This window comes from Amblyraja radiata, chromosome 2, assembly GCF_010909765.2.
Source record: "Amblyraja radiata isolate CabotCenter1 chromosome 2, sAmbRad1.1.pri, whole genome shotgun sequence".
Classification (NCBI taxonomy): Eukaryota; Metazoa; Chordata; class Chondrichthyes; order Rajiformes; family Rajidae; genus Amblyraja; species Amblyraja radiata.
In genome coordinates this window covers 52,031,384-52,058,979 of record NC_045957.1, presented here as the reverse complement: position 1 = coordinate 52,058,979, position 27,596 = coordinate 52,031,384, and the positions used below count along the sequence as shown (strand labels likewise).

The window sequence follows — 27,596 nt, the reverse complement described above, 5'->3', positions numbered from 1 at the left end:
TATCCCAACTCCTTGTAGGTGTAATGACAGAGGCAGGCAGAAGATTAAGGACTTACCTCTCCAAAGCATCTCCCCATTTGAATTTTTCCCAAGGACAGAAATCAGTCAGAATGTTGACTGTTTCTGACTTCCATGGCCATATTTGTAGTCTTCTTCCCAATCTGCAATCTAGTACAAGACAAAACCACTCCAAGGATTTTTAAACTATTTATTCTTACATTTGTATATTTGCCATTATCCGCTGCAAAATATTTGAACAGCAGCCTGAAAGATGCAAACATTGTTAGTTTACCAGGCATTTCATTGTGAAGGAAGGTAGCCTTATATACAAATGGTTAGAAAGAAATCTGTTGATTCAGCAGAGGAACTTTTCAAAACATTTCTTGTTTATGGGTATTGAACACAAGAAATATTGTGGTGTCATTGGAAATTTGGTAATTGTAAGTAAATAAGTAAATAATTTTATTGGCCAAGTATTCACATACAAGGAATTTGCCTTGGTGCTCCGCCCACAAGTAACAACATGACATGGTGACAGTTACGAATGACTCAATAAACACTAACCATTAATAATAATAAAACATTCATGATAAAACACCATTGATCAAGCATGTGAACCAACAAAATACCAGATCAAAGAGAGGCTACAGATTTTTTGTTATTGAGTAGAGCTACTACTCGTGGATAAAAATTGCAATCCATTTCTAACAATTATAACTAATAAATCAGAATTGTCATTTTACCAACTATGTTACTAAGTAAAATCTTACTTTGTGGCAGAATGGAGTAAATTTTACTATTTCTTAAAGAGAAAAATAAGAGAAAAATACAGTCAAAATAAAAAGTTGAACATTGATAAAATATTTGTAAATGCAGATAGTTGTCTACCTTTAGGCAGTGGAAGCAGGCAGTAACAATTGGATTTCAAGCATCTACTCTTAAGGAGGAGATAGTAATGCAGTACAATGTTAATATATTCAAATTTTGCTTAAGCAATATGAATAACCAAACACAAAGCAGATTATTGTGAAGCATCCATCTTAAATCAACCGATGACTAGACTAATGCAGTTTTTTTCAATAGTGGGCTCTTCTCATCATTCACAAAGAAGAGCGTGGTATTCTGTGTACTAAAGTGCACACTAGCATTGCTACTGTTCACCACCAGTTGTTTACATCTGCTCTTAACTTGTTGACCAATCTGTGTATATTCTTTGTAACGCCTTTAAAAACAAATTTCACCTTTTAGTAAATCACATATTGAAACAGCCCTCACTTCAAAATATCTCCAATCCCACCACCAAAGAAATCTCTCACAATGTAATTTCTGGAGTTTTAATATATAATAAAATTTTAAGAATAGTTCGAGCTTGTATCATGGAAGATTAAAAGATTTCAAAACATTTTTTTATTCATTATCATGAATGACATTGTCAGAAATATATATACAGTGTATTTACATTTAAAAAGTAGATAAGTTTAAAGTAGATATTTTTTAAAGATTTCAAGTACTTGGATAGGTTTATATTTTAATAGTTTTTATGATCTAAATTTATTTTCTAAACTAATACTCCCCCTCACATTACCAGGAAGCATTATTTCCACCTTATGCAAAGGCAAATTACAGAAATTAGGATATTAAATCTCCCAAATACTGGAAATGAGAGATATAGTAAAATAATCATATTCATGAATTAACATTATTTCCATGTTTCCTATGTAATGGTTCCTGTTTATTGAAGACATTTGAACATTAACGCTTGAATTTGGCACCAGGTCAGTATTTTGGGAAGAACATCAGGCTAGTTGCTGGATCCATCCATTGGATCTCAGAGGCTTCAACATTTGGCAGCACTGGAGCTGGAATAATGGCACTTAATTCAGTGAGAAAAAAGGAGATCCACAGCCTAGTGAAAGGAAAATCTTTCACCATCCTCAACGTCTCAAAATAAAAACAGCTTAAAGTTTGTTTCCATATAATTGATTTGAGTTTCTGTGTGTTTAATTACTTTTTTTGGAGGGGGGGTTAGTGTTATTTGTGGAGCCTAATTTGGGATTCTTGCCATCCCACTGCTATGAAGAAATTCCAGGGAACACTGCAATGTCCGTAAAGGACACAAAGTGCTGAAGTAACAGGCTGTAGAAGGGTTTCAACCCGAAAGGCTACCTTATCCATGTTCTCCAGAGATGCTGCCTGACTCGCTGAGTTACTCCAGCACTTTGTATAAACCAGCATCTGCGGTTCCATGTTTCTACATACTGGAATATCCCAAATAGACATTGCACTTTGTAGTTGTAATGACGGACACAGCCAGAAGATTAAGCACCTGCCACTCATATGCATCTCCCCATTCACGTTTTACCATGGGTAGAAATTAATTAGAACTCTGCGTGGCAAGATTTCAGTTCCGTATTTTGGCCCTCACAATAAATTAATTCCATCTAAACATCAGCACTGAATTTTAGGAAATAAAGCAAACTCAGTCCAGCAACGTACTAATGTGGAGATGCATATAATATGGCACCAGAGACAGGCGACTTTTTGATTGCTCATCTCAAAAGACCATCTGTTATCAGACATTACAATCACTCCATTCTTTTAAATCTTTATTTCAACAGCAACATTTCTCACACTAACTACGGTCTTCTGTCTGACATGTTCATTCTCCGACTCCCAGGGCCAATCACCCTACCAGAACGATTCCTGGACCCACGAGGATCCATCCAGCAAGGCCTACTGTGACCAATGAGACCTGCGGCTTACCGACATATCAGAGCCTCCAACCAACTATACAAACGCCCTGCCCCTCCTCTACCCCCCCTCTACTTCGGTACACGTGAAACTGAACAACCTTATCTATAGAAATAAGAAATTATGTACACAATTAGTTTGAATTCTCCAATAAACTAGTTGGCATAAAGATTTTCAGAAAAATGCGAGACTTTGTCCAGCTTTGAGTCTAACCATTTATTTTCTTGATTATTATTCCAAACTTACTTGTAAAGGAAACTGGCCACACCAATAATAAGAACCAATACGCAAGTGCCAAATATTAAGACACCTTGCATACCTGTACCAATCCTGCTGGAATCTGTAAATAAAATTGAACATTTAAGTTAAAACTGAGCCATTAGCAAAAATCTATTTTTGAATAACAAACTGCAGATTTGGATTTTGGTGTTAATCGTCAACTGGCCAGTGTGTAGCACGTATAAAAGAAGAGATGTTTAGATAGACATTGGTGTTTGGGTTGTGTACTGCACATTACAATTAGTGTATTCAATTAGACACAAGCAACTGCAGATGCTGGTTTGCAAATAAAAATAGTGTTGGAGTATCTCAGCTAATAAGGCAGTATCTTCGGAAAACACGGATACGTGACATTTCAGGTTGTGACATTCCCTATCCATGTCTACCAGAGAGGTTGCCTGACCAACTGAGATATTCCAACATTTTGGTTTTATTTTTAGTGTATTCAATTGATTGATTAATTGAAAGATACAGCATGGAAATGGGCCCTTCTGCCCACCAAATCCACCCCGATTATCAATCACCCGTTCATACTGGCTCTATATTATCCCACTATCATATCCACTCCCTACACACTTGGGACCATTTTCAGATTCAATCAACCTTCAAAAGAAATTCTAGTAGTTTTTACGTTGCTTTTTTTTTTTAGATTTTACTAAGAGCAAAATTATCATTTTTCGCCTCCCAACCAGAGCAAAGGTCTCCCTTTGCTCTGGCTGGGATGCGAGAAATGAGAGCAGATATATGGGAAGTGAAATATTGGGTCTGAGAGTATTGTCACATTAAATATAAGAATGACTTCAACCAGGTGAAGAAGTGTGGTGATGAAAGGGGATTGGTTGGGTCTCTGTTGTTGGAAGAAAAAACATACCCTTAGGATATCCTGGTGTGGAATGGACATGTAGGAGGATTAAACATTCAGTGTAGGTAAGAGCTCTCACTATTTCAATTGTGATGAAGAACCCTGAAATATCGACTCTGCTTTCCTCATTCATATTGGCTGACCTGTTGAGTGCTTACAACATTCTATTTTTTGTTGTTTTCAGCATCTGCAGATTTTTTGATCCACTGAAAAAAGATGGTTGTGCTTACCTCCAATGGATACAAGGGTACTAACAACAGCTAAACTGGCATTATCCTTCAACGTGATGTTCACACAATAGATACCAGATGCATTGAAGCTTCTGCGAAAGGTCAGGTTGCAAGTGTCAGCAGCCACCACAGGATCACAAATGATGCTCTTCGGCACCATGCAGGTAGGATCCGCAATCATAGTGCAGACATCAGTAGGTATACTGGAAGGCACAAAACATTTATAGGCAATAGGCTTTAAATGATATGTGGAGGCAGAAGAGTAAGTTTAAATGAAAATCTTGAAATTTGGGGGAAATTATGGTTGTAGAGCCATGGTTGTCTTTGTTTTCCTTTTTTTACCTCTTATTCATCATTCAAAATAAGCAAATATTTTCAGCTAAATTTCAAAATTCTCCTCAATTAATTCCACCAGAAATTCTATGAGATCCTTTTATCAGGATGTGTCAGGGGTTATGGGGAGAAGGCAGGAGAACAGGGTTAGGAGCGAGAAATAGATCAGCCATGATTGAATGGCAGAGTAGACTTGATGGGCCGAAATGCCTAATTCTGCTCCTATCACTTATGACCTTATAAACCTGACATAAATACATATGGATTTCCTAACTCGAAAGCACTTAACATTATTATCCTAATATTGTTCTATGTGGTCAATATTCTATCGTGAGATTTGCCAAGGTGAATCAAATTCATGTAATGTCCATGACCCAAAACATCAACTCTCCACTTGTAATGCCTGACCTGCTGAGTATTTCTAACATTCTATGTTTTTATTTCACATATTTAGTTCCTCGTTTTCTTTGTGCTGTTTATTTATTCTCAATAAATTGTCGAATGGGGTGCAGAGTTGTGTCTGGCCTGTTAAGGAGCATCCCACCTTTCTGGAAGCCAAGCATCGCAATTAAATAGGAATCCTATTAAAATAAATATTGCATGCTGTGAAAAACTGAAAAAACTACACAGCACACACTTCCAGTCCACAGAAAATCTCTCCTGATCAATTTCTAGCCCTTTATCCCAGTGTAACTAACAGTCAAGGCGATGGCCTTAATTAGAAAGCAATTTTGCCAGAAAATGAAAATTCTTTCACCCGAGTGGTTGTAATTTAGATCCAGGAGCTCTGTTTACTTAATTCAAGACCTGAGATTAGTAAATTCTTGATATGATTAGTTAGCCATCAGCTAATTGAATGACAGAGAAGGCAATTGGGAGCATCTAGCTTTCTTGTATTATTATAGAGCAAGCACCATACCTGCCCTTACAAGTGACCACAAAATCCATCACGGAGTTCTTTTGAAAGTCTGTAGAGATTTGAATGTTGGTCATCCCCGCAATGCTGTTTGCACCAATTCCATCTAACAAAGAACAATTGTACATTTCACACTTACGGTAATCGTAACATTCTAGAGACATTTACACCCATAAGCTAATACATCGTATGTAATACATTAATAATTCAGCCCTCCTAGATATTACTATAATAAACTGTGCTTATGTAGTTATTTCTGAGTGAAGTATCTTTTTATGAATGATCCACAGCAACACACATAGTGAAGATCTATCTTTATTCCACAGGCAAAAAGGAACATTCCAACAGCCAGCCATTCTCATCTCGCTCCGCTGGCTTGTGAGGGAGAGAGCGAGCTGGCTGACCTTGTTAGTGTAAAGCTGTGTAGTACCGTAATACCATGTAAAGGGTGGCATAGTGGAGTGGAGATTATAAATGGCATGAATTAATAAGGGTTAATCTAGTAGGTTGAGCAGATTAAGGTTATACAAGATTATTGACACCTATAACAATAAAAGGTTTTAATACTCTCTCTGACCATTCAACAGGGTTATTATGAGGGAACACATTCTCTCCTGGCCTCACTTATTCATCAAAACATGCTTTCTGTCTCCCCACGGTCCTTGATCATGTGGATTTTTTGGCCTCTGTACCAATTATGTGGCAAGTCTGTTAATTGGATCTAATAATTTGGCAGAGCTTTCTTCCAGCTGAATTTCCTTCCTGATGCTAATACCCATCCATTATCCAGACATGGGGCCAGAATTATTCACCCACAGCAGCATGCATCAAGAAACTCAACCAATTTCTCACGTAGTTCTTTGGCCATTTTATTTACCCACAACTGTAACATTTGTTTCAAAGGAGCCATATCTGTAGAGGTTACAGCCAAAAGAAGAAGCCTCTCTTTTCACCAGCTGCAGTGGACTGTTTGTACCATTGGTTGTTGAGGAACCTGGGGAGGAAATAATGATTATAAACATTGCATTTGAAGGATATTTAAAAAAAGAATTGTTCATCTTGGCTATGGAAATCTTATGAGTGAGATTTTAATTCCTTCTGTCTGTACAAATTTGGGAATTTGTCAAGTTTAAAATATGTGATGGACATGGTAAGACAACTGATGATTACACTGTAAATGGTAGAGCCTTGGAGAGTGTTACAGAACAGAGAGATCTGGGAGTATAGGCGCATCAATATACTTATAAAACTCTCATCTTGTCCTCTTCCGATTTGCGTTGTTTTAAAATTTGCGCAAAACGATCCCCCATAGCGCTATGATTTTTCGCCATCTTACTCGCCATTTTCCTGTGCTGCTAGTGCATCAGGTTTTATTCCGATCGGTGAAATATTACAAAAGTTATTGGTCTGTTATTCGCCGGGACAGAGCCACTGAGTGCGACAGGCGCCGGGTCTTGGAGCCAGTGAGTGAGTCCGGAGCCGGGTCCTACAGCCGGTTAGTGCGGTTGGACTGGAGAGCCCACACCCCCCCCCCTCCACACCCTCCCCAACCCCCTCCCCCACCCCCTCCCTCACACACATCCCCTCCCTCACACACATCCCCTCCCTCACACACATCCCCCCCCCTCCACACCCTCCCCAACCCCCTCCCACACACACATCCCCTCCCTCACACACATCCCCTCCCACACCCCCCCCTCCACACCCTCCCCAACCCCCTCCCCCACACACCCCCTCCCCCTCCACACCCTCCCCAACCCCCTCCCCCACACACCCCCCCCTCCACAACCCCCTCCCTCACACACATCCCCTCCCTCACACACATCCCCCACACACCCCCTCCCCCTCCACACCCTCCCCAACCCCCTCCCTCACACACATCCCCCCCTCACACACATCCCCCCCCCTCCACACCCTCCCACATACACACCCTCCCCAACCCCCTCCCTCCCACACACACCCTCCCCCACCCCCCCTCCACACCCTCCCCAACCCCCTCCCTCACACACATCCCCTCCCTCACAAACATCCCCTCCCTCCCACACATCCCCTCCCACACGCACCCTCCCTCACACACCCTCCCCCACCCCCCTTTTATTATCTTTATTCAAAGATAATAAAATACAACTTACCATTTGTGGGACTAGTAGCAGGGCTCAAAGTAGTTGCAGAGCTCCATTCAGCAGTGGTGCTTGATTCAGTTGTGGTGGTCAGTTCAGGTGTGGACGATGGTTCAGTGGTCAATTTTATTATAGTGGTTGTTTCAGGGGTAGTGGACAGTTCGGTCATGGTTGTAAATTTTGTTGTGGTTGGTTGAGTTGTGGTAGTGATTGTTTTGGTTGTAGTGGGCAGTTTAGGTGTAGTAGTTGGCATCATTGCAGTTGTTGATTCAGCTGTGGAGGTCTGTTCAGTTCTGGTTGTTGGTTCAGTGAAGGGGCTCAGTGTAGTTGGTATAGAATTGCAGGGAACAGGGATGATTGCTTTGACAATCAACTTGGGGTTGAAATGCCCTGTCTTAGTATAGTTGTGAATAACTGTCGGGTTTTTGGATAATGTTTCAGGCCCATCACCAAACTTCCAACTGTAGGAGATGGCAGCATTTTTCAAATAATTGCTGGGATCATTGATTTTAACATCAAAGATGACATTTAAATCCTTAATGTAAACATTATCAGTGGTAGTACGCTTGTCTTTTTGTGAAATCTGCACATAAATTGGAAGGCGATCTGTAAAAGGGAATCACAATATATAAATATTAAGATTAATCAAAATATTTGTTTTGTGACAAATAACTATATTCAGGGTGATTCCATCTGGCTGTGAATAATATTTTTTAGCTATTAACTCTCCCTGATTCCTTATGCTTTTAATTTGGTCAAAGGTATTAATGGATTAAAATGCGCTGTGAATATGTAAGCTTCTTTGGGATCTTGACAGGGCAAGTGCAGGGAGGATGTTCTCCTCATATGATGTCTAGAACCAGAGGACACTGTTTGAGAATAAGGGATTGTCAAATTAAGAGTGAGATGAGGAAGATATATTTTTTTTCTCAAATGATAGTGAATCTTTGGAATTCCTTGCCTCAGAATGCTGTAGAGGCCGAATCCTTGAATATATTCAAACTTGAGATAGGTAGATATTTAATCAGTAAGGGGGTCAAGGGTTTTGTGGCTAGGGCAGTGGGCTGCCTGAGATAATGCCGAACAGGGGCTGGCTTTAAATTTAGATGGATCAGGAAAAGGTAGAGCTAAGTTCGGCCTCCTGGTAAACATCAATGGGAGGGAAAGTTCTGAAGAAGGGTCTCGACCCGAAATGTCGCCTATTCCTTCTCTCCATAGATGCTGCCTCACCCGTTGAGTTCCTCCAGCATTTTTGTCCACTTTCGGTAATCTCACCTCACTCATTTCACGTCCCCATTGAATTTAAAATTTAAATTAACTCTCATCCTATTTTATGTTATCCTTTTGCAAAAGGCAATAATAAAAAAGTGAGTGGAGGAAACCTAATTACAACAGATCTCCATTCATTAAGATACCAGAAACCAATGTTCCCTCTAAGTTGTGGGCGCTTGCGTGCGTACACAAGTTTTGAAACCAGTGCACAAAGAAAATTTATGTACGCACGCACAAAAGGATTTTGAAATTCGGGGGGAAAAATCTGTTATAAAATTTTTCTTTTTTTAAACCGAATTTCAAAATCTGCCGCCCGATCCGGCTTCGGGGAAATCATCAATTGGACCCTTTCGCGGGCCGCATCCGGTCCACGGGAGGCATCGAGACGAGGGCAAGGGCCGCCCTCCTCAAAGATGGTGGCGCTGCTGGCAGGCCCAGACAACATCAGCCCAGCAGTGCTTCATCACTGTGCAGCAGAACTGGCCCCTGTATTCACCGGCATCTTCAACTCATCCCTCTGCCAATGTACAGTGCCCCAGTGCTTCAAACAATCTACCATCATCCCTGTGCCCAAGTCCAACACATCATCCTGCCTCAATGACTATAGACCGATTGCCCTTACATCTGTGGCCATGAAGTCATTCGAGCGCATTATTCTTGCTCACCTCAAAACCAGCACTTCCTCCAATTTGGACCCACACCAATTCGCATACAGAGCCAATAGGTCAGTGGAAGACACAGTCAATCTGGCCATTCATCACACTCTGCAACACCTGGAAACCGCCAACACGTACGCCCGCATCCTGTTCATGGACTTCAGTTCGGCATTTAACTCCATCAACCCGGTTAAACTCTTCCATAAATTAACGGACATGAACATCGACCCCTGCATCTGTCACTGGATCTACAGCTTCCTTTGGAACAGACAACAGAGGGTGAAGATACATAACACAATATCTCACCCCCTGCACCTCAGCACAGGAGCCCCTCAGGGCTGCGTCTTGTCTCCCTGGTTATTCTCACTCTACACAAACCAATTCACATCCCAGCATAGTTCAGTTAAAATTTATAAATACGCAGATGACACAACCATCATAGGTCTCATCTCGAACAATAATGAAACAGAATACCGCACTCAAACACACAAAGCAGTCACTTGGTGCACAGATAATAACCTCTTACTCGACACATCAAAAACACACGAACTCATCATTGATCTCAGACGTAAGGCACAACCCAAGACCCCCCTACTCATCTCAGGCGAACCCATATCCACCACTGACTCATTCAAATTCCTTGGCACTCACATAAGCAATAACCTCAAATGGAAAATCAATTCAAATCACATCTACAAAAAAGCCAACCAAAGACTCTTCTTCCTCCGCCAGCTCAAGAAGTTTAGAGTAAGGAAACACCTCCTAATCAAATTCTACACAGCCATCATCCAAAGCATGCTCACTTCATCAATTACAGTCTGGTTCAGCAGTTTAGACACTCACTCCCGTAATAAATTACAACGCATAGTTAACAAAGCATCCAAAATCATCAGCACTCCCCTTCCATCAATAGAATCACTCCATCACAAACGGTCTGTGTCAAGGGTGAAGAAAATCATCTCTGATCCCTCCCACCCAGCTCACCATATCTTCCACCTGCTGCCATCAGGAAGGCGCTACAGCTCACTGCCCGCCAAGACATCTCGATTTAAAAACGGTTTTTACCCACACGCAATCCGAATTCTGAACACACTATGATAACAGCACATATCCTCCCCATGCATGTACTGTATATTGTATGATGTTGTGTTTTATGTTATGTTTGACGGGAATCAGCCTACCTTGTAACATCCTGTACTGAACCTGAATTCCACCAGTTTGACTGTGTGGTCATTAAATAATCTAATCTAATCTAATCTAATGGGACTGGACCTTGGAGAGGAGGAAGAGTGAGGTGGGGCTGGCACGTCACGTCATGGGCTAGGGGGAGTGTCCTGCTACATAAGCTTATCTCACCTTGAGATCTACCCAGTCAACAGGTAGCTGAGCTTGAGACAACACCCTCGCTCAGCTACAGCAGCAATGACAATTATGTTAGTGGACCAAACTTACATGTAACACCTGAATAAAAACTACTGTTTGAACCTGCTGACGTCTGGCCTTTTCCTGACCACGTTTGGTGCTGCTACAAACTGGTCATTAACCCAGAGATACTGACACAGACTCTCACCTGTAACAGTGTATGGGTCACTTGCCGTTGCAATGGGAATGTATTTACTTCTGTGATGATCTCTTCGATAGACAGACACTTCCATCATATGGTCACCAAGGATGATGTTGGTGGTATTGATTGAAAGAGTCATACTGGTACCCCCAGTACTTTGATAATATTGGCCTAAATTTGAAACAAATTTAATTAAGAGATTTTCTTAAGGGAACATCAAGACTTTTGAAGGCAAATGTATTGTACTAACCTTGTGTGTGCCAAATATAAACAAAGTTTCTACGTTTTCTGTCCAATTGTTTGGGAAACAATTGACCATCTGGGAAGACATCACATTTAAAAAACTTGGTGCAGTTAAACCAATCATAGTCCGCAATCCAGGAGGTCCAGTTGTACACATATTGACCCCGAAAGAATGATGATACTGGAAAATAAAATAGTACTATTCAGGGGTCAAATTTAGAAATCTGCACACATGTTCTCCTCATATAGAAAATGACCCGTTGGATTTACACATTACAGGAAATTGTGAATCAACACAAATCAATGTATTTTTTAATCATTAGAATATATCACTGAAACAAAATAGTCATAAGGTTTCATAATAATACATCAGAAATTACAGTGAGAAACTAAACTATACCCATTGAATAACAAATATTCTACTATAATTTTCAATCCCTTTGTATATATAAGAATATGCCTATCTGGTGATTAGCCACTGCTGTTTGTAACTGTCAAACATACTTCCACAATTTACACTGACCAAATCATGTTATCCTTGAATACTTTGCACCAAACCAATTTTCAGAGTGGAGTATAAAACTTACTAGTGGAGGCATTTACAATAATGTCATTTAAGAGGCTTTTGGATAGGCACATGGAGTAGGAAATGGAGGGATATGGATCATGTACAGGAAAATTAAATTAGTTTATCTTGTCATCATGTTTGGCTGAAAGTCCTGTTCCTGTGCTGTACTGTTCCATGTTCTATGTTATATTCTAAGACTTGGAAAATGATATGTTGTCTGTCGACGATTACATGTAGACTCATATTTGTCCATGGAAAATAAATATGCTTTGGTCTTCCAATCCCAGCTGTCAGATCTCATTTGTCCCAAACAGTAGACCCTAATGGGCACTGTTTGACACTGCCATTAGAATTAATTGACTAACCACTACAAAATAAATTCAACAATTTGGCTGAAAATGACAAAGAGTTGTACTTAATTGATGAAATTGTTTTCTGGTGCCTCGATTAGTGGGTCCTAATAAGACTACTTACTCATGTAACTATGAGAGTGGTTGATGTCATCTGCTGACTGTGAATGTTTTCCCAAAATGTTACAGTATTAAGATAATACTGTCCAACACTTCAAATATATGAGCAGTTACTTCAATCAGAGTTAACTCTTGGCTCAAAAAGAAGTTTAGCATTTTTAAACTTTTGATAATTTTTTCAATTCAATTCAATTCAAAGCACTTTATTCATCCCCAAGGGGCAATTTAAAGGGCGCATTACAGTAGCTTTTAAAAAAAGAAAGGGACACAAACAACGTAACGAAGAGACAAACATTCAAAGCTACTCTCTACACCGACCGGTCGACCGCACGAGCAGTGACCCGGCAAGGATTGGGTTGTCAGCAGCTATACAATAATAAAGAACACACAAAATGTAACACAAACATCCACCACAGCATTCATCACTGTGGTGGAAGGCACAAAAATTTGGCCAGTCCTCCTCCATTTCCCCCCGTGGACAGGACCAGAGTCCAGAGTCAGTCCAGGATCGGCTCTTCCTCACCGGAGACCGCGGCTTTAGATTGTTGTAGGCCGATGGCCGGCGGTCAAGATTTAAAGTCCCCGCCGCAGCCAGAAGCACCGTAGACTGCAGGGCCGGCGGTCGAAGCTCCCCTCCAGGGGTGATGGTAAGTCCATGCCGGCCCCGTGGTAGAAGTTGGCCGCGGGCCGGCAGTGATGGCTTCTTCTTCCCCCGAGTCCCCCACGAGGGATCCCGGGCTGTAGACGCCGCACCAGCTGGAGCTATGCAGACTGCGGCTTCAGGCTGCGACTTCAGGCTGCCGGCTGCCCTGGGCCAGCGAAACGGAGCGCTCCCCTCCAGCGAGGGTTCACCCGCTCCACGCCGAGAGTCCACGCTGCGCCCGCTGCTGAAGCCCCGGGCACGTCTCCGGGAAAGGCCGCGCCGATCCTTGATGTTAGGCCACGGGGGAGGCGACCTGGAAAAAGTCGCCTCTAATGGAGGAGGCGACCGAAGCGGTTTCCCCCTTACCCCCCCACACCACCCCCCACACAAGACACACAAAAAACATTAAATACACACTTTAAAACATACTAAAAAATTTAAAAAAGTTGAAAAAACTGACGCACTGCTGACATGGCTGCTGCCAGAATAGCGCCCCCGAATAAGTTATGTGTCTTGGTCACTTGTCTGCTGTGGGGATTACTTGATGCCCTACCTGCAATCCAACGCGCCTGTGTTCGGAAAGGTAACCATTGGTACATAAAAAGAATGTCATCAAGATATTTTTAGGAATATTTTCTTTCTGTTACTAAGGTTGTTGAGACTGCTTCCAATTTCAAGTTGCTCCAGTAACTTTCTTAGCTTATGCTGTGCAGTTACAGTCGTGGTAACAGGCACAGCCAGCAGATGAATAGTTAAAAGAATAATTCTTTAAAATTGACCCATTTAATATATCTATTAAACTGGGAAAACCATAACAAGAGAAAGTTTCTATAGTATCAGCCTCCAACAGACAAAATGTTGAGCATTTCTATAAAGTTTGGGACACCTATGAACATTTGTACATTTTAGAACATCATACGACAGATAAATAAGCATGGATACTTTGTGGAGTTGTTGTTTATGATCATTAATGTATTGGTTCAGATTATGTTGGAGAAGAACTTCCTACAATGTCTGGTTGTTGGATATCTTGTGTCTATTGAATGTTTCTTTCCTCAAATTCATTTTTGAGATGAGGGATTTGCCGAGACACCAGCTTTTATTCTACATTCTCTGTTCTCTTCTTCTTCTTCTTCTTCTTCTTCTTCCGTGTGGCGTGCACAGCCTAAAGTTGTTGGACAACTTGTTCTATTTAATCTTCCGTTTGTGCACGTCGAGTTGATTGCATTAGTCGAAACAGGGCGGACCACGTGAAGGTTGCAATCTTCCACCCCCTCTGTTCTCTGAGAAATTGGTGGTGAGCTGCAGCAATCCTGCTGGTGAAGATACTTCAAATATGATTAAAGGAAAAGCTGTTGTGGTAGTGTGCCCCTTATACTTGATAATAGGTTTAAAATGGAAGGGGCAATGTTTAAAGAAGATGTGCAGGTGGTCGGTGCCCGGAATATATTGCCAGTGGTTATGTTGAGGCAGATACGAATTGTGGCGTTTAACAGGTTTTTACATACCACATCAATATATAGGGTATGGAGGAACTGAATCGTATGCAGGCAGATGATGTTAGCTTATCTTGGCATCATGTTCACAGGCCCGTACGAAGATTTTCAAAAAGGGGGGTGGCATGAGGGGGGGTGCGGGCGGGCCTGAACGGCGGGGTTGAGCTGGGGGGGGGGGGGGGGGGGGGGGGGTGCGGGCGGGCCTGAGCGTTCAGCATAGATATTGTGGGCTACAGGGCCTATTCCTGTGTTGCACAAAGGCTGTAGGTTCTGGAGAAACACCAGCAAAAGATGAAAGGACTGGTATTGCACCTGGGTTTGTGTGGGAAAAGTGCTAGAGGGTGGGGAGTACTATGCAGGGTGGAAGTGGGGGCCAGGGAGTTTCAAAGGTTTGAGTGGAATATCTACCTCTTCCCTCACCCCCACACCAAGGTAATCTAAAATAAGGGCTGCTGTGATGTAAACAACAACCTGGTCTATATGGACTTTTCATCATCCATTACAAGTTGTTGACTATTGAAACAAGACACAAGGCCTCACACCTCACAGGGACCATCTGCACTCCTCAAATACAACCTTTGATTGATTAATTTCCCACATAAACCTTTAATTCTTGCGTTACATTTTGTTGGCCACTATGAATACTGGTGGCCTGTTATTTGATTATCAAGATGATTTGTCAAATTGCCTGTTTAAATGCACAAAACTATAAAATCCATCTAACAAAGTTTAATGTTTCAAATTATATTTAACTTGGATTCCCAAGTTGTTAGTTATTTTGTCTGTCACAAAATTAACAGGGAGTTACTTTATTTTATTTTTAAATACATGTATTTTTATATATTCTAGAAAATGAAAAAATTGATCTTGATTTGAGAATAATAATAACTGTGTGACATCAAGATTTCTAACTAGAGTGTGTAAGAAGGAACTGCAGATACAGGTTTAAACTGAAGATAACACAAAAAGCTGGAGTAAATCAGCGGGCCGGGGTGGAAGATTGCAACCTTCACGTGGTCCGCCCTGTTTCGACTAATGCAATCAACTCGACGTGCACAAACGGAAGATCAAATAGAACAAGTTGTCCTACAACTTTAGGCTGTGCACGCCACACGAAAGAAGAAGAAGAAGTGGGCCAGACAGAATCTCTGGAGAGAAGGAATGGGTGACATTTCGAGCCGAGACCCTTCTTCAGACTGGTGACTAAAGTGATCCACGAAATACAAGCCCAATAACCTTGTTGCCATTTTTCTTGAGCAACCCAAATAGATTGTTTGAAGCCTCTGATGAATATCATGTTTATTCTATACAGACACAAAATGCTGAAGTAACTTAACGGGATAGGCAGCATCTTTGGAGAGAAGGAATGGGTGACATTTCGGGTTGAGACTCTTCTTCACAAGGGTCTGAAAAAGGGTCTCAACCCGAAACATCACCGATTCCTTCTCTCCAGTGATTCTGCCTGTCCCGCTGAGTAACTCCAGCATTTTGTGTCTATCTTTCAACCAGCATCTGCAGTTCATTCCTACACCTTTATTCCATCCATGATGTACATTACATATGACCTGTGAACTTACCATTTTTACAATTTAAATCATAAACGATATCACCACTATCATCTTCCTTTTGACAGCTTGGTAGTTTCAGAACCAGACTGAAGGTCACATTTGATCTGACCAGAGTGGGCCCATCATTCCCCAGGTGGGCTACAACCTTTCCTCCTGAAAATAAAACAAATGGATCAAAGAAGGGAAACAACACACTATTTGTTCAGGATACAAATTTTAAGCAGAAATATAAGAAAATTAATTCACTCTTATTAACAACCAGGAGATTTCCCCCTGATACCATGTCAGAGAATACTAAAATACTTTTAGCATTAATTGTGAATGTATGTAGCAATAAATTATTCAACTTTAGCCTGTCATGAGTATCTAGTTTAAAGATAAGCAGAATTGCAAAATTGGGGAATTAGAACTGCATCAGAAAGTTAATTCATCAGATGTTCCTGATAATTTCTAGCATAAAGTAGTCTTGTATTAAAAATTAAATCAAATACTTAAGTTGTGAAATAGTACAAATAGTGCATTGATGCTACGTTTGTGAGATAAAAGATCAGAGAAGCAGTGGCATCAGTGCAAAATATTGAATAAAAAGACAGATTTCTGTAAGGCTATGCCTTCCCAAATATTCCTGAGATGATTAGAAACATAGAACCATAGAAAATAAGTGCAGGAGGAGGCCCTTCGAGCCCATTGTGATCATGGCTGATCGTCCCCTATCAATAACCCATGCCTGCCTTCTCCCCATATCCCTTGACTCCACTAGCCCCTAGAGCTCGATCTAACTCTCTCTTAAATCCATCCAGTGACTTGGACTCCACTGCCCTCTGTGGCAGGGAATTCCATAAATTCACAACTCTCTGGGTGAAAACGTTTTTTCTCACCTCAGTCTTAAATGACCTCCCCTTTATTCTAAGATTGCGGCCCCTGGTTCTGGACTCGCCCCACATTGGGAACATTTTTCCTGCATCTAGCTTGTCCAGTCCTTTTATAAGTTTCTATAAGATCCCCCTCATCCTTCTAAACTCCAGTGAATACAAGCCTAGTCTTTTCAATCTTTCCTCATATGACAGTCCCGCCATCCCAGGGATCAATCTCGTGAACCTACGCTGCACTGCCTCAATCACAAGAATGTCCTTCCTCAAATTATGAGACCAAAACTGTACACAATACTCCAGATGTGGTCTCACCAGAGCCCTATACAACTGCAGAAGAACCTCTCTACTCCTATACTGAAATCCTCTTGTTATGAAGGCCAACATTCCATTAGCTTTCTTCACTGCGCGGCCGGAGGACTACGAGTGCCGCGGTCTCCGGTCTCCGGGGAGGGGACAGCCGCTCCAGACTTTTCCAAGCCGCTGAGGAATGTTTCACCCGACGCCGATGTTTCATCTTTACGGCAAGAGGGCCCTGAAAATCATCGGACTGGCTGCACGGCCACAGATGGGCCCTGACCTCGGGATGTTTCACAGAGGAAGAGGACTTAACTTTCTGGTGCCTTTCCCCCGCAGTGGAAATGTTTTGATTCTGCTGTGGGGGGATGTTTGTGTTGAACTCTGTAATATGTTGTGTCCATTTTTATTCATTTTTAAAAAAAACCTTTTTCTATGGTTTGCAATGGAACTTATTATTATTTAAATTATGTAAAGCGCTTTGGGGTCAATGCAAATTGGCTTAAAATGCGCTATATAAATAAAGTTTACTTACTTACTTACTTACTTACTGCCTGCTGTACCTGCACGCCAACTTTCAGTGTACAAGGAAGCCCAGGTCTCGCTGCACCTCCCCCTTACCTAACCTAACCCCATTAGGATAATAACCAGCTCGATTGTTTTTGCCGCCAAACTGGATAACCTCACATTTATCTATATTATACTGCATCTGCCACGCATCTGCCCACTCACTCAACCTGTCCAGGTCACCCTGCAACCTCCTAACATCCTCTTCACAGTTCACACTGCCACCCAGCTTAGTGTCATCCGCAAACTAGCTAGTGTTGCTCCTAATTCCCTCTTCCAAATCATTAATATATATGGTAAACAGTTGCAGCCCCAACACCGAGCCTTGCGGCACTCCACTCGCCACCGCCATTCTGAAAAGGACCCGTTCACTCCTACTCTTTGCTTCCGGTCTGCCAACCAATTTTCTATCCATATCAACACCCTACCCCCAACACCATGTGCTCTGATTTTAGTGCGGGATCTTATCAAAGGCTTTCTGAAAGTCTAGATACACTACATCCACTGGCACCTCTTCATCCATTTTACTTGTCACATCCTCAAAAAATTCCAGAAGATTAGTCAAGCATGATTTCCCTTTCATAAATCCATGTTGACTTGGACTAATCCTTTTACTGCTATCCAAATGCCCCATTATTACCTCTTTATTAATTGACTCCAGCATCTTTCCCACCACCGAAGTCAGGCTAACTGGTCTGTAATTCCCCGTTTTCTCTCTCGCTCCTTTCTTGAAAAGTGGGATAACATTAGCTATCCTCCAATCCACAGGAACTGATCCTGAATCTATTGAACATTGGAAAATGATCACCAATGCATCCACTATTTCTAGAGCAACCTCCCTGAGGACCCTGGGATGCAGACCATCAGGCCCAGGGGATATATCATCCTTCAGTCCCATTAGCCTACCCAATACTATTTCTAGCCTAATGAAAATTTCTTTCAGTTCCTCTACCCCCTTAGATTCTCTGTCCTCCAGTACATCTGGGAGATTGTTTGTGTCTTCCTTAGTGAAGACAGATCCGAAGTACCTGTTCAACTCATCTGCCATTTCCTTTTTGCCCATAATAATTTCACCCGTGTCTGCCTTCAAGGAACCCACATTTGACTTTGCTACTCTTTTCCCCCTTAACATATCTAAAGAAGCTTTTACTGTCCTTCTATATATTCCTGGCCAGCTTCCCTTCGTACTTAATCTTTTCAGCCCATATTGCCCGTTTTGTTTCCTTCTGTTGTCCTATGAAAGTTTCCCAATCCTCTGGCTTCCGGCTACTCTTTGCTGTGTTATACATCTTTTCTTTTAGTTTTATTCTATCCCTAAGTTCTCTTGTCAGCCACTGTTGCCTCCTACTCCCCTTAGAATCTTTCTTCCTTTTTGGAATGAAATGATCCTGCGTCTTCCGGATTATGCCCAGAAATTCCTGCCATTGCTGTTCCACCGTCATTCCTGTTAGGATCCCTTTCCAGTCTACCTTGGCCAGCTCCCCTCTCATGCCTTCATAGTCCCCTTTGTTCAACTGCATCACTGCCACTTCCGATTTAACGTTCTCCTTCTCAAATTGCAGATTAAAACTAATCATATTATGATCACTACCTCCAAGCGGTTCCTTTACCTCGAGTTCTCTTATCATATCTGGTTCAATGGGCAACACTAAATCCAGAATTGCCTTTTCTCTGGTCGGCTCCATTACAAGCTGCTCTAAGAATCCATCTCCGAGGCATTCTACAAACTCTCTTTCTTGGGGTCCCGAACCAACCTGATTTTCCCAGTCTACCTGCATATTGAAATCCTCCATCACCATAGTGGCATTACCTTTGTTACATGCCAGTTTTAACTCCTGCTGCAACTTACACCCTACATCCGGGCTACTATTTGGGGGTCTGTAGATAACACCAATTAGTGTCTTCTTGCCTTTACAATTCCTCAACTCAATCCACAGTGACTCTACCTCATCAGTCCCTATGTCTTCCCTCGCAAGGGACTGAATTCCATCCCTCACCAGCAGAGCTAGCCCCCCCCCCCCCCCCCCCCGGCCCACCTGCCTGTCCTTTCTATAGGATGTATAACCCTGAATATTAAGTTCCCAGGCCAGATCTTCCTGCAACCATGTCTCAGTAATCCCCACAATGTCATATCTACCAACCTCTAACTGAGCCTCAAGCTCATCTACTTTACTTCTTATACTTCGAACTATAGCCTTGCATATGATAATGGAGGGTTCTCGGACTTCTTTTATAATCATTTCCAAGAGTGGCGGCACAGTGGCACAGCTAGTAGAGATGCTGCCTTACAGCGCCAGAGACACGGGTTCGATCCTGACTTTGGATGCTGTCTGCGTGGAGTTTGCATGTTCTCCCCGTGACTATGTGGATTTCCTCAGAGTGCTCCGGTTACCACCTACATGTGGGTTTGTAGGTTAATTGTCTCTGTAGATTGCCCTTTGTGTGTATGGAGTGGATGCAAAAGTGGGATAACATAGAACTTGTGTGAATGGATGATCGATGATTGGTATAGACTTGGTCGATTGAAGGAGCCTGTTTCCAGGCTGTGTCTCTAAACTGAACTAAACTGGGTTTGGGCCCCAAGCTTGCTCATTTCAAGATTTCTGACATGAACCAAAGAACAAAAATATATACATCTGTATTTTAGATTGATGTGGAGCCTAGGGAAAAATTGTGTCTCACAGCATCATAGCATTCCTACTAACCACTGCCAGGCACTACTAAATGCATACATTGAGGTCTGCAAAAAACAGACTTGGGCATACAATTTAGGGTTTGAATGTGTGTGTAACACTGATTCCTTTAGAGATACAGCATGTAAATAAGCCCTTTGGTCCATCGCGTTCACACCGACCATCGATCACCCGTTCGCATTAGTTCTATGTTATCCCATTTTCTTGTCTACTACACACTAGGGGCAATTTACAGAGGCCAATTAACCTACATACCCACACGTGGGATGTGGGAGGAAACTGAAGCACCTGGAGGAAACTTGCGCAGTTACAGGGTGAATGTGCAAACTCCACACAGACAGCACCCAAGGTCAGCACCAAACCCAGATGCCTGGCTCTGAAGCAACAACTACCAGCTCTGCCGCCCACTGCGAGTCTGGGCCTGGGCCACAAATTTTTCTGGGCCTGAAGTGGACTCAGTCAAATTTCCATGCTTGTACATATAAGCTATTGAATGAATATAAAGCCATCACCTCAACTTTAACTTTTCTTTAATACAACTAATGTATCTACATTTGTGTTAAGACCCTATAATGGCCACTGTAATGTCCAAAAATAGCAAATATACAAATGTTACAAAATTATAGTTTTTTGACTGCGTCTCAGTGATTTGCACACTTGATATTGTAAAATTGTGAATCAGAATTAAACAAATTTAATAATATTGCTTAATTTTATTAGTACCAAAGTTAATTAGGCAAATCCTTGATGTAAGTTACAATATCCATTGTTTTACAAGTCATCGAATTGTTTTACTGCAAGTTAGAAATATATAGTCATAGAGTGAGAGTGTGGAAACAGGCCCTTCTGCCCAACTTGCCCACACCAGCCAACATGTCCCAGCTACACAAGTCCCACCTGCCCTCCAAACCTGTCCTATCCATGTACCTGTCTAACTGTTTCTTAAATGTTGGGATAGTCCCTGCCTCAGCTACCTTCTCTGGCAGCTTGTTCCATACACCCAGAATAATTATGAAGTTATTCCAGAATTCTTTAGTTCTATATACTTGTCTTAATTTAATTTGGCAGAAAGATATGTCTTTCGTGTCAGAGGTTATGGGAAGAAGGCAGGAGGATGGGGTTAGGAGGAAGAGATAGATCAGCCATGAATGAATGGCGGAGTAGACATGACGGGTCAAATGGCCTAATTCTGCTCCTATCACATGACCTTATGATCTGGCAATGTGAGGAGTAACACATTTCCAAAGAAATGATTTTGATTGTTTTCTCCTTATTTCTCATTGCAATGTACAGTTATGACCAGGAATTTCATTTTATAAATCATTTCTGATTAATCAGAATAGTTTTTAAAAGTGCCTATGAAGCTTAAAGTATTCAAAATTTAAAATAACTATTTGTTCTGTTAACAGACAAGTGTCCAAATTTCAAATCATCCTTTAATCTGCTGGAGAATGTTACAAAATTAAACCCCATAGATTTACAGTACATATAACTTTCTGGAAAAATTGAACAATTGAGATGAATAATCATAGCATGTCTCAAATATTCCAAATAAACTACAGTGTACCACCAGTCATCCCAATATGCATCATTGCAGGAGCACCCATTTCCAGCACCAATTACCACAATCACTCCAATATGGAGTATGGATAAGATTATTCAACGTGGATTCAGTGAAATCAGAGGTGGAAAACATTAATTCTTCTAAACTATGTTGCATTATAAGACTGCAACATACTCTATTAGCAAAAGGTAGACACACCTGACAAAACTTTAGGTAGAAATTTGAAGGTTACAGGCTTACCTTTCCAGCAGCTTTTCCATCGGACATCATTCTTTTCCCAGTACGGGTAGAGTTGCTCATTCCAGGCAATTTGGTTGGAGCGCCATCCAGCAAGTTGGCCAGGACGCCGTGAGGATGATAACTTACTGCTATGAGTGAATATATCTCGGAAACCTGAGATCAAGCAATGCTATTAGTCAATTTGGAGGATCACTTTTTTCACAAGTTTAAAATTAAACTCTCAGTCTAAAGTAGGGTCTCGACCCAAAACGTCATGCTTTCCTTCCATCCAGAGATGCTGCCTATCCTGCTGAGTTACTGCAGCATTTTATGTCTACATTTGGTATAAATCAGCATCTGCAGTTCCTTCCTACATAACCTAATAACTGATTGGACATTAAAAGTTTTGTATGAGACAGATATGATTTGAGATTTCAGTTATGTTAAAAAGCTATTGCTGCTACTGCAGATGCTGGTTGAAACTGAAGATAGACACAAAAAGCTGGAGTAACTCAGCGGGTCAGACACCATCTCTGGAGAAAAGGAACAGGTGACATTTCAGGTTGACTCGGTCTGAAGAAGGGCTCAACCCGAAATGTCGCCTATTCCTTTTCTCCTGAGATGCTGTCTGACCTGCTGTGTTATCCCAGCTTTTTGTGTCTATCTTCATTTTGTTATAAGCAGATTGTTTTAGCACATGCTACTTTTGTCAGAGCTTGTTGTATTAAAAAAATAATTTCCATGTTTGCTACTTTACACTGGAAATTCATTGACCGAGAAGTATATATTGGCAGTTACATACTTCTGGATGTCCTGAGGTATTAGAGAAGGTTTGCTAAGACATGAAGTAACTTTGTTTTTATTTTATTTTGACATTGTGAATGTGGAATTTCTCCATGAGTTGTTTCAAGACCATGCATGGTGAAAAAACAGCATAATATGAGTGAGTTGATTAGACCGCTGCCAGCGAGCCACAGCTGACAAACAACATGGGCAAGAATTGGGATTTAGTCCAAAACCACTGTGAAAAGACAGCCTTAATTTTGAGGCGAAAGCCAAATAAATCAGACATAAACCTGTAGCAGCTTCTAGAATGAGGCCTCAAAATATCAGCCTTCCAAATTCCCAGCATATTTTTAAACCAGCCGGCATTTTGTGCGCCTATCATTAAATCCTTTCAAAATATCATTAACCTGGTCCCCATTAATACTAGCCCCACTTTGAGGCCTTTAACAGAGATTAAGAAGTGAAATTCTAAGTAAAGATTGCTGATGTCAAACACATAATTTGTCAATCATGCTTTCTTCTACTTTATGCAATCACACCCATTTTACTTATCTGATTCAGATTTGTATCCACGATGAAGATAAAAGTATTAATTTGCACAGATGAGAGAGAACAATGTGACTGCCAGAACTTAGTTAAAACAGCGTGATGACTTTTTTGCAAAAGATAGCTAACTTCCTAAAAAAAATGACTTTATTAAAAAAAAGATTGAATTAACAGTCATCTGATGCTGTCCAGCCAAGAGAAGAAAAATGCAGTAATCATATTCATGTGACTATCAGTTGACTGAACATTCGCAGGATATTAACAATGGGGAGCCGGCACTGTAACATGGCAAGTTGTAAAAAGTTGGAACTGCACAGTTATGCTGCGCAGTTAATTTTAAATGTTGCAAATTTAGTAGATGTTGTTCAATCCCTGGTCTGACTCGATTCTGTAGCTGTATTTCTACCACACCAACCCCTGCGATGTTAATAGAGTCATACAGATTGGAAACAGGCCCTTCGGCCCAACTTGCCCAACTGCCTGGTCCCACCTGCCTGGTCCCACCAGGCAGGTGGGACTGGTTTTGGCCCATATTCCTCCAAACCGGTCTTATCCCTGTACTTGATGCCCGAGCCAAATGAGAGCTATGTATATGCTGTTCTCTAGTAATACTATGCAGCAGCAGTGGGCAGAGCTCTGCCATTTTGTTGTCTTATGTGAATATAGCTGCCAATTTGCTTGCACTCAACCAATCATGGTACCAACCAATCACTCAACCCAGAATCAATTCATTATTTTAACAATTGAAAATTACATTGTTCAGGATGATCAAAAAGCAAAATAGAATTGGATATTGCACCAGTTTGTTACACTGTTGTTGAAATAAAGACTAAACAAACAGTATAAGATTTTGACACTGCTTCTCCAAAAATGCTAGTCTGGCATCAGATGAAAAGTAAAAAATATTATCGCATTACAAGCTCTGAAAAAGGGAACCAACTGAGGGTATCAAATGGACAAAAAAGTAGGAAATAAACATGGTGAATTCAACTTGCTCTTCATATCCTTGTCCAAATAAGCTGTGAATAATTATCACTGAATTTGATAATTTGAATACCATGACAGATGGTTGCAATACAGTTCCTGAGCTAAGAGACCATCCTGAGATGATGATTCATATTTGGTATACATTTGGACTTGTTGGTACCAAATGCTTCAGCTCTACATATGTTTGAATGCACATGTATGTCCTGGTATTAAAAATTGTACTAATGTATAAACTATCACTAGATGTAATTTACAATTATTTAACTCAAGTCTCAAAATTCTACACACTATTCTCACTATAAAAACCATTGGTATGTAAGCCTTATGGAATGTGGCGTTATTACTACTGCAAAACCACTTTGGTCCTGAAAAACAAATTTTATTCCTATGAAATGTAATTCTCTCTATTCTATATAAAAATGCATACTCTATAAGAAAATATTCAGTTTATTCATGATTATTTTATTTAACATCCTGGAAAATGATTAAAATATTAATTAAAATCAGGACTTTTTGATTTTTGTTTGTGACAATTGTTTAGATTAGCAGCGTTGGTTTTTTTCACCCACTGGCATCATAATGACTAGAGTCAGATCTGAACAGGCGAATCCATATGATTTTTTTTTGTATGTGGGTTCTTGTGTGTCTTCATCCCCGCGCATAACATCCAGGTCATTAACACGAGGACAGAACTGCTCCGCTCTAGTATCTTTGGACAAAAACATAGAAAATAGGTGCAGGAGTAGGCCATTCGGCCCTTCGAGCCTGCACCGCCATCAAATATCATCATGGCTGATCATCCAACTCCGTATCCTGTACCTGCCTTCTCTGCATACCCCCTGATCCCTTTAGCCACAAGGGCCACATCTAACTCCCTCTTAAATATAGCCAATGAACTGGCCTCAACTACCTTCTGTGGCAGAGAATTCCAGAGATTCACCACTCTCTGTGGGGTCAAGGAAAGAGCGTTCACGTCGCGGCCCTGTTTCCATCAATCTTTCCACCACCACGCACAAGAAGCGACAAGACAGACACCATTGTATGCAGATGCCGAGAGGTGTGTTCAGCTCTGGCTGAACAACTTCTAATCCTGTGTGTGGACTCGATAAGAAGAAGACCACTCTCTGTGTGAAAAATGTTTTCCTCATCTCGGTCCTAAAAGATTTCCCCCTTATCCTTAAACTGTGACCCCTTGTTCTGGACTTCCCCAACATCGTGAACAATCTTCCTGCATCTAGCCTGTCCAACCCCTTAAGAATTTTGTAAGTTTCTATAAGATCTCCCCTCAATCTTCTAAATTCTAGCGAGTACAAGCCGAGTCTATCCAGTCTTTCTTCATATGAAAGTCCTGACATCCCAGGAATCAGTCTGGTGATCCTTCTCTGTACTCCCTCTATGGCAAGAACGTCTTTCCTCAGATTAGGAGACCAAAACTGTACGCAATACTCCAGGTGTGGTCTCACCAAGACCCTGTACAACTGCAGTAGAACCTCCCTGCTCCTATACAGAATAGCTAGCAGTTTAGAGATTCAGCGCGGAGACTGGCCCTTCGGCCCACCGGGTCCGCGCCGACCAGAGATCCCCGCACAATAACACTATAGGGACATGTTTTACATCTACCAGCCAATTAACCTACAAACATGGAGTGTGGGAGGAAACCGAATATCTCGGAGAAAACCCACGCAGGTCACGGGGTGAACGTACAAACTCCGTACAGACAGCATCATCCGTAGTCGGGATCGAACCCGGGTCTCCGGCGCTGCATTCGCTGTAAGGCAGCAACTCTGCCGCTGAGCCACCGTGACCGCCCTGTCTGCACATATGTTAACATAAATTCCATATCAAGTTCATGCACTCTGGCAAACACTGGACTTGACTCTCCCTGTACCTTCCACCACCTCCCTCCCAACCCCAAAGTAAGACCCTTAAACAAAAAAAAAAACCGCAGGCTACTACTTGTACAAATTGAACCGTGAGTGTTGGTGTGTCCGCCCTTTGATCTTTGCTTCCCACTACTACTATCGAGAAGAAGGTACAGGAGAGTTTGAGAACCGCTATCTCCAGGTTCAAGAACAGCTTCTTCTCATCAACTGTCGGAATCACTGTGCTCAACTCTAACCACAAGTTTACCTCCGCAATGTACTACTATGGACCTTGCGCGATTAAGGTTGCAACTGCGTACTTTGGCTTGCACCATCATGGTCTGGCTTCTCCAGAATAACCAATCATTTATGATATATTTATTCATTGTGTGATTGCGTTTAATGTGTCTCTAAAGCTGCAGCAAATAAGAATTTCACGGATCCTTTCCCTGTACATATGGCAATTACACACTCTTGACTTCATATTTCAAGGGAGATCATATTTACCATCGCAGTGCAGATAAATTGCCCAAAGTTATTATTTCAACGAGGACAGGGAAGTTCTATTTGTGGTCCTGTCTATTATTTATTCCTCTGATGATATGGCTAAAACGGAACCTCAGGTCGTTGCACGATTTGGGATGGTGTGGCGACCGAGCGATCGCTGTCTAGAAATCGATTGTCACGTTGTTCCCCACATTAACACCGCGATAACACTTGGACTATACTTGAATGACTGCAGAAGTTCTAAAAGTCTTTCCCATTTGCTTTATTTTATCAAAAGTTTTAATGATATCTCGCTCATTCCTCGGCTGAAATACGTTCAAATTGAACCGTGTGGCTGGGATTTCGTGTCTGATATCCACCGATGATCGAAGCTGGAACTGGCCATGGAGCGAGCTACACGGTAAAACATAAAACCGCACATTATCTTGTTCGATTCACTTTTTTGAACTATAGGGTGTGAATTGTCATAGCAATTAAGTCCTGACAAGTTTTAAAATATAACTTACGCTTGCTCGCAGCTGGGTCGATGACCGCGACTAGGAAGATGAATCCAGACAGAATTAAGAAGTAACTCTTCATGGCGATTTGAGCTCCGGAGATTAACACCTTCACTGGACTCCGCGCAGAGATACTGGCGTGCACACTGCAGAAATCGACAGTAACCACTGTAACTACATTCCTGGTACAACCCCACCCCTTATCAGCCCTTTCCAATCATGTGATTAGAT

General features: G+C 41.6%; 1 protein-coding gene across 2 annotated transcripts; it reads right to left on the bottom strand.

Annotated features, from left to right (window-relative positions):
* Window positions 1–583: 583 nt before the first annotated feature.
* On the bottom strand, window positions 584–27,519 carry gpnmb (glycoprotein nmb). 2 transcript variants are annotated; one of them, XM_033046359.1, is made up of 11 exons: window positions 27,375–27,519; window positions 22,202–22,354; window positions 15,981–16,124; window positions 11,234–11,407; window positions 10,990–11,154; window positions 7,504–8,097; window positions 6,249–6,365; window positions 5,375–5,477; window positions 4,123–4,325; window positions 2,998–3,091; window positions 584–1,222 (listed from the first exon to the last, which is right to left on the bottom strand). In XM_033046359.1, the coding sequence occupies exons 1-11, from the start codon at window positions 27,445–27,447 to the stop codon at window positions 1,057–1,059; spliced, it is 1,986 nt and encodes a 661-aa protein (XP_032902250.1). In that variant the 5' UTR covers window positions 27,448–27,519; the 3' UTR covers window positions 584–1,056. The 2 variants fall into 2 exon arrangements, with proteins under 2 accessions (XP_032902250.1, XP_032902258.1); XM_033046367.1 differs by lacking the exon at window positions 22,202–22,354.
* Between the last annotated feature and the right edge of the window lie 77 nt (window positions 27,520–27,596).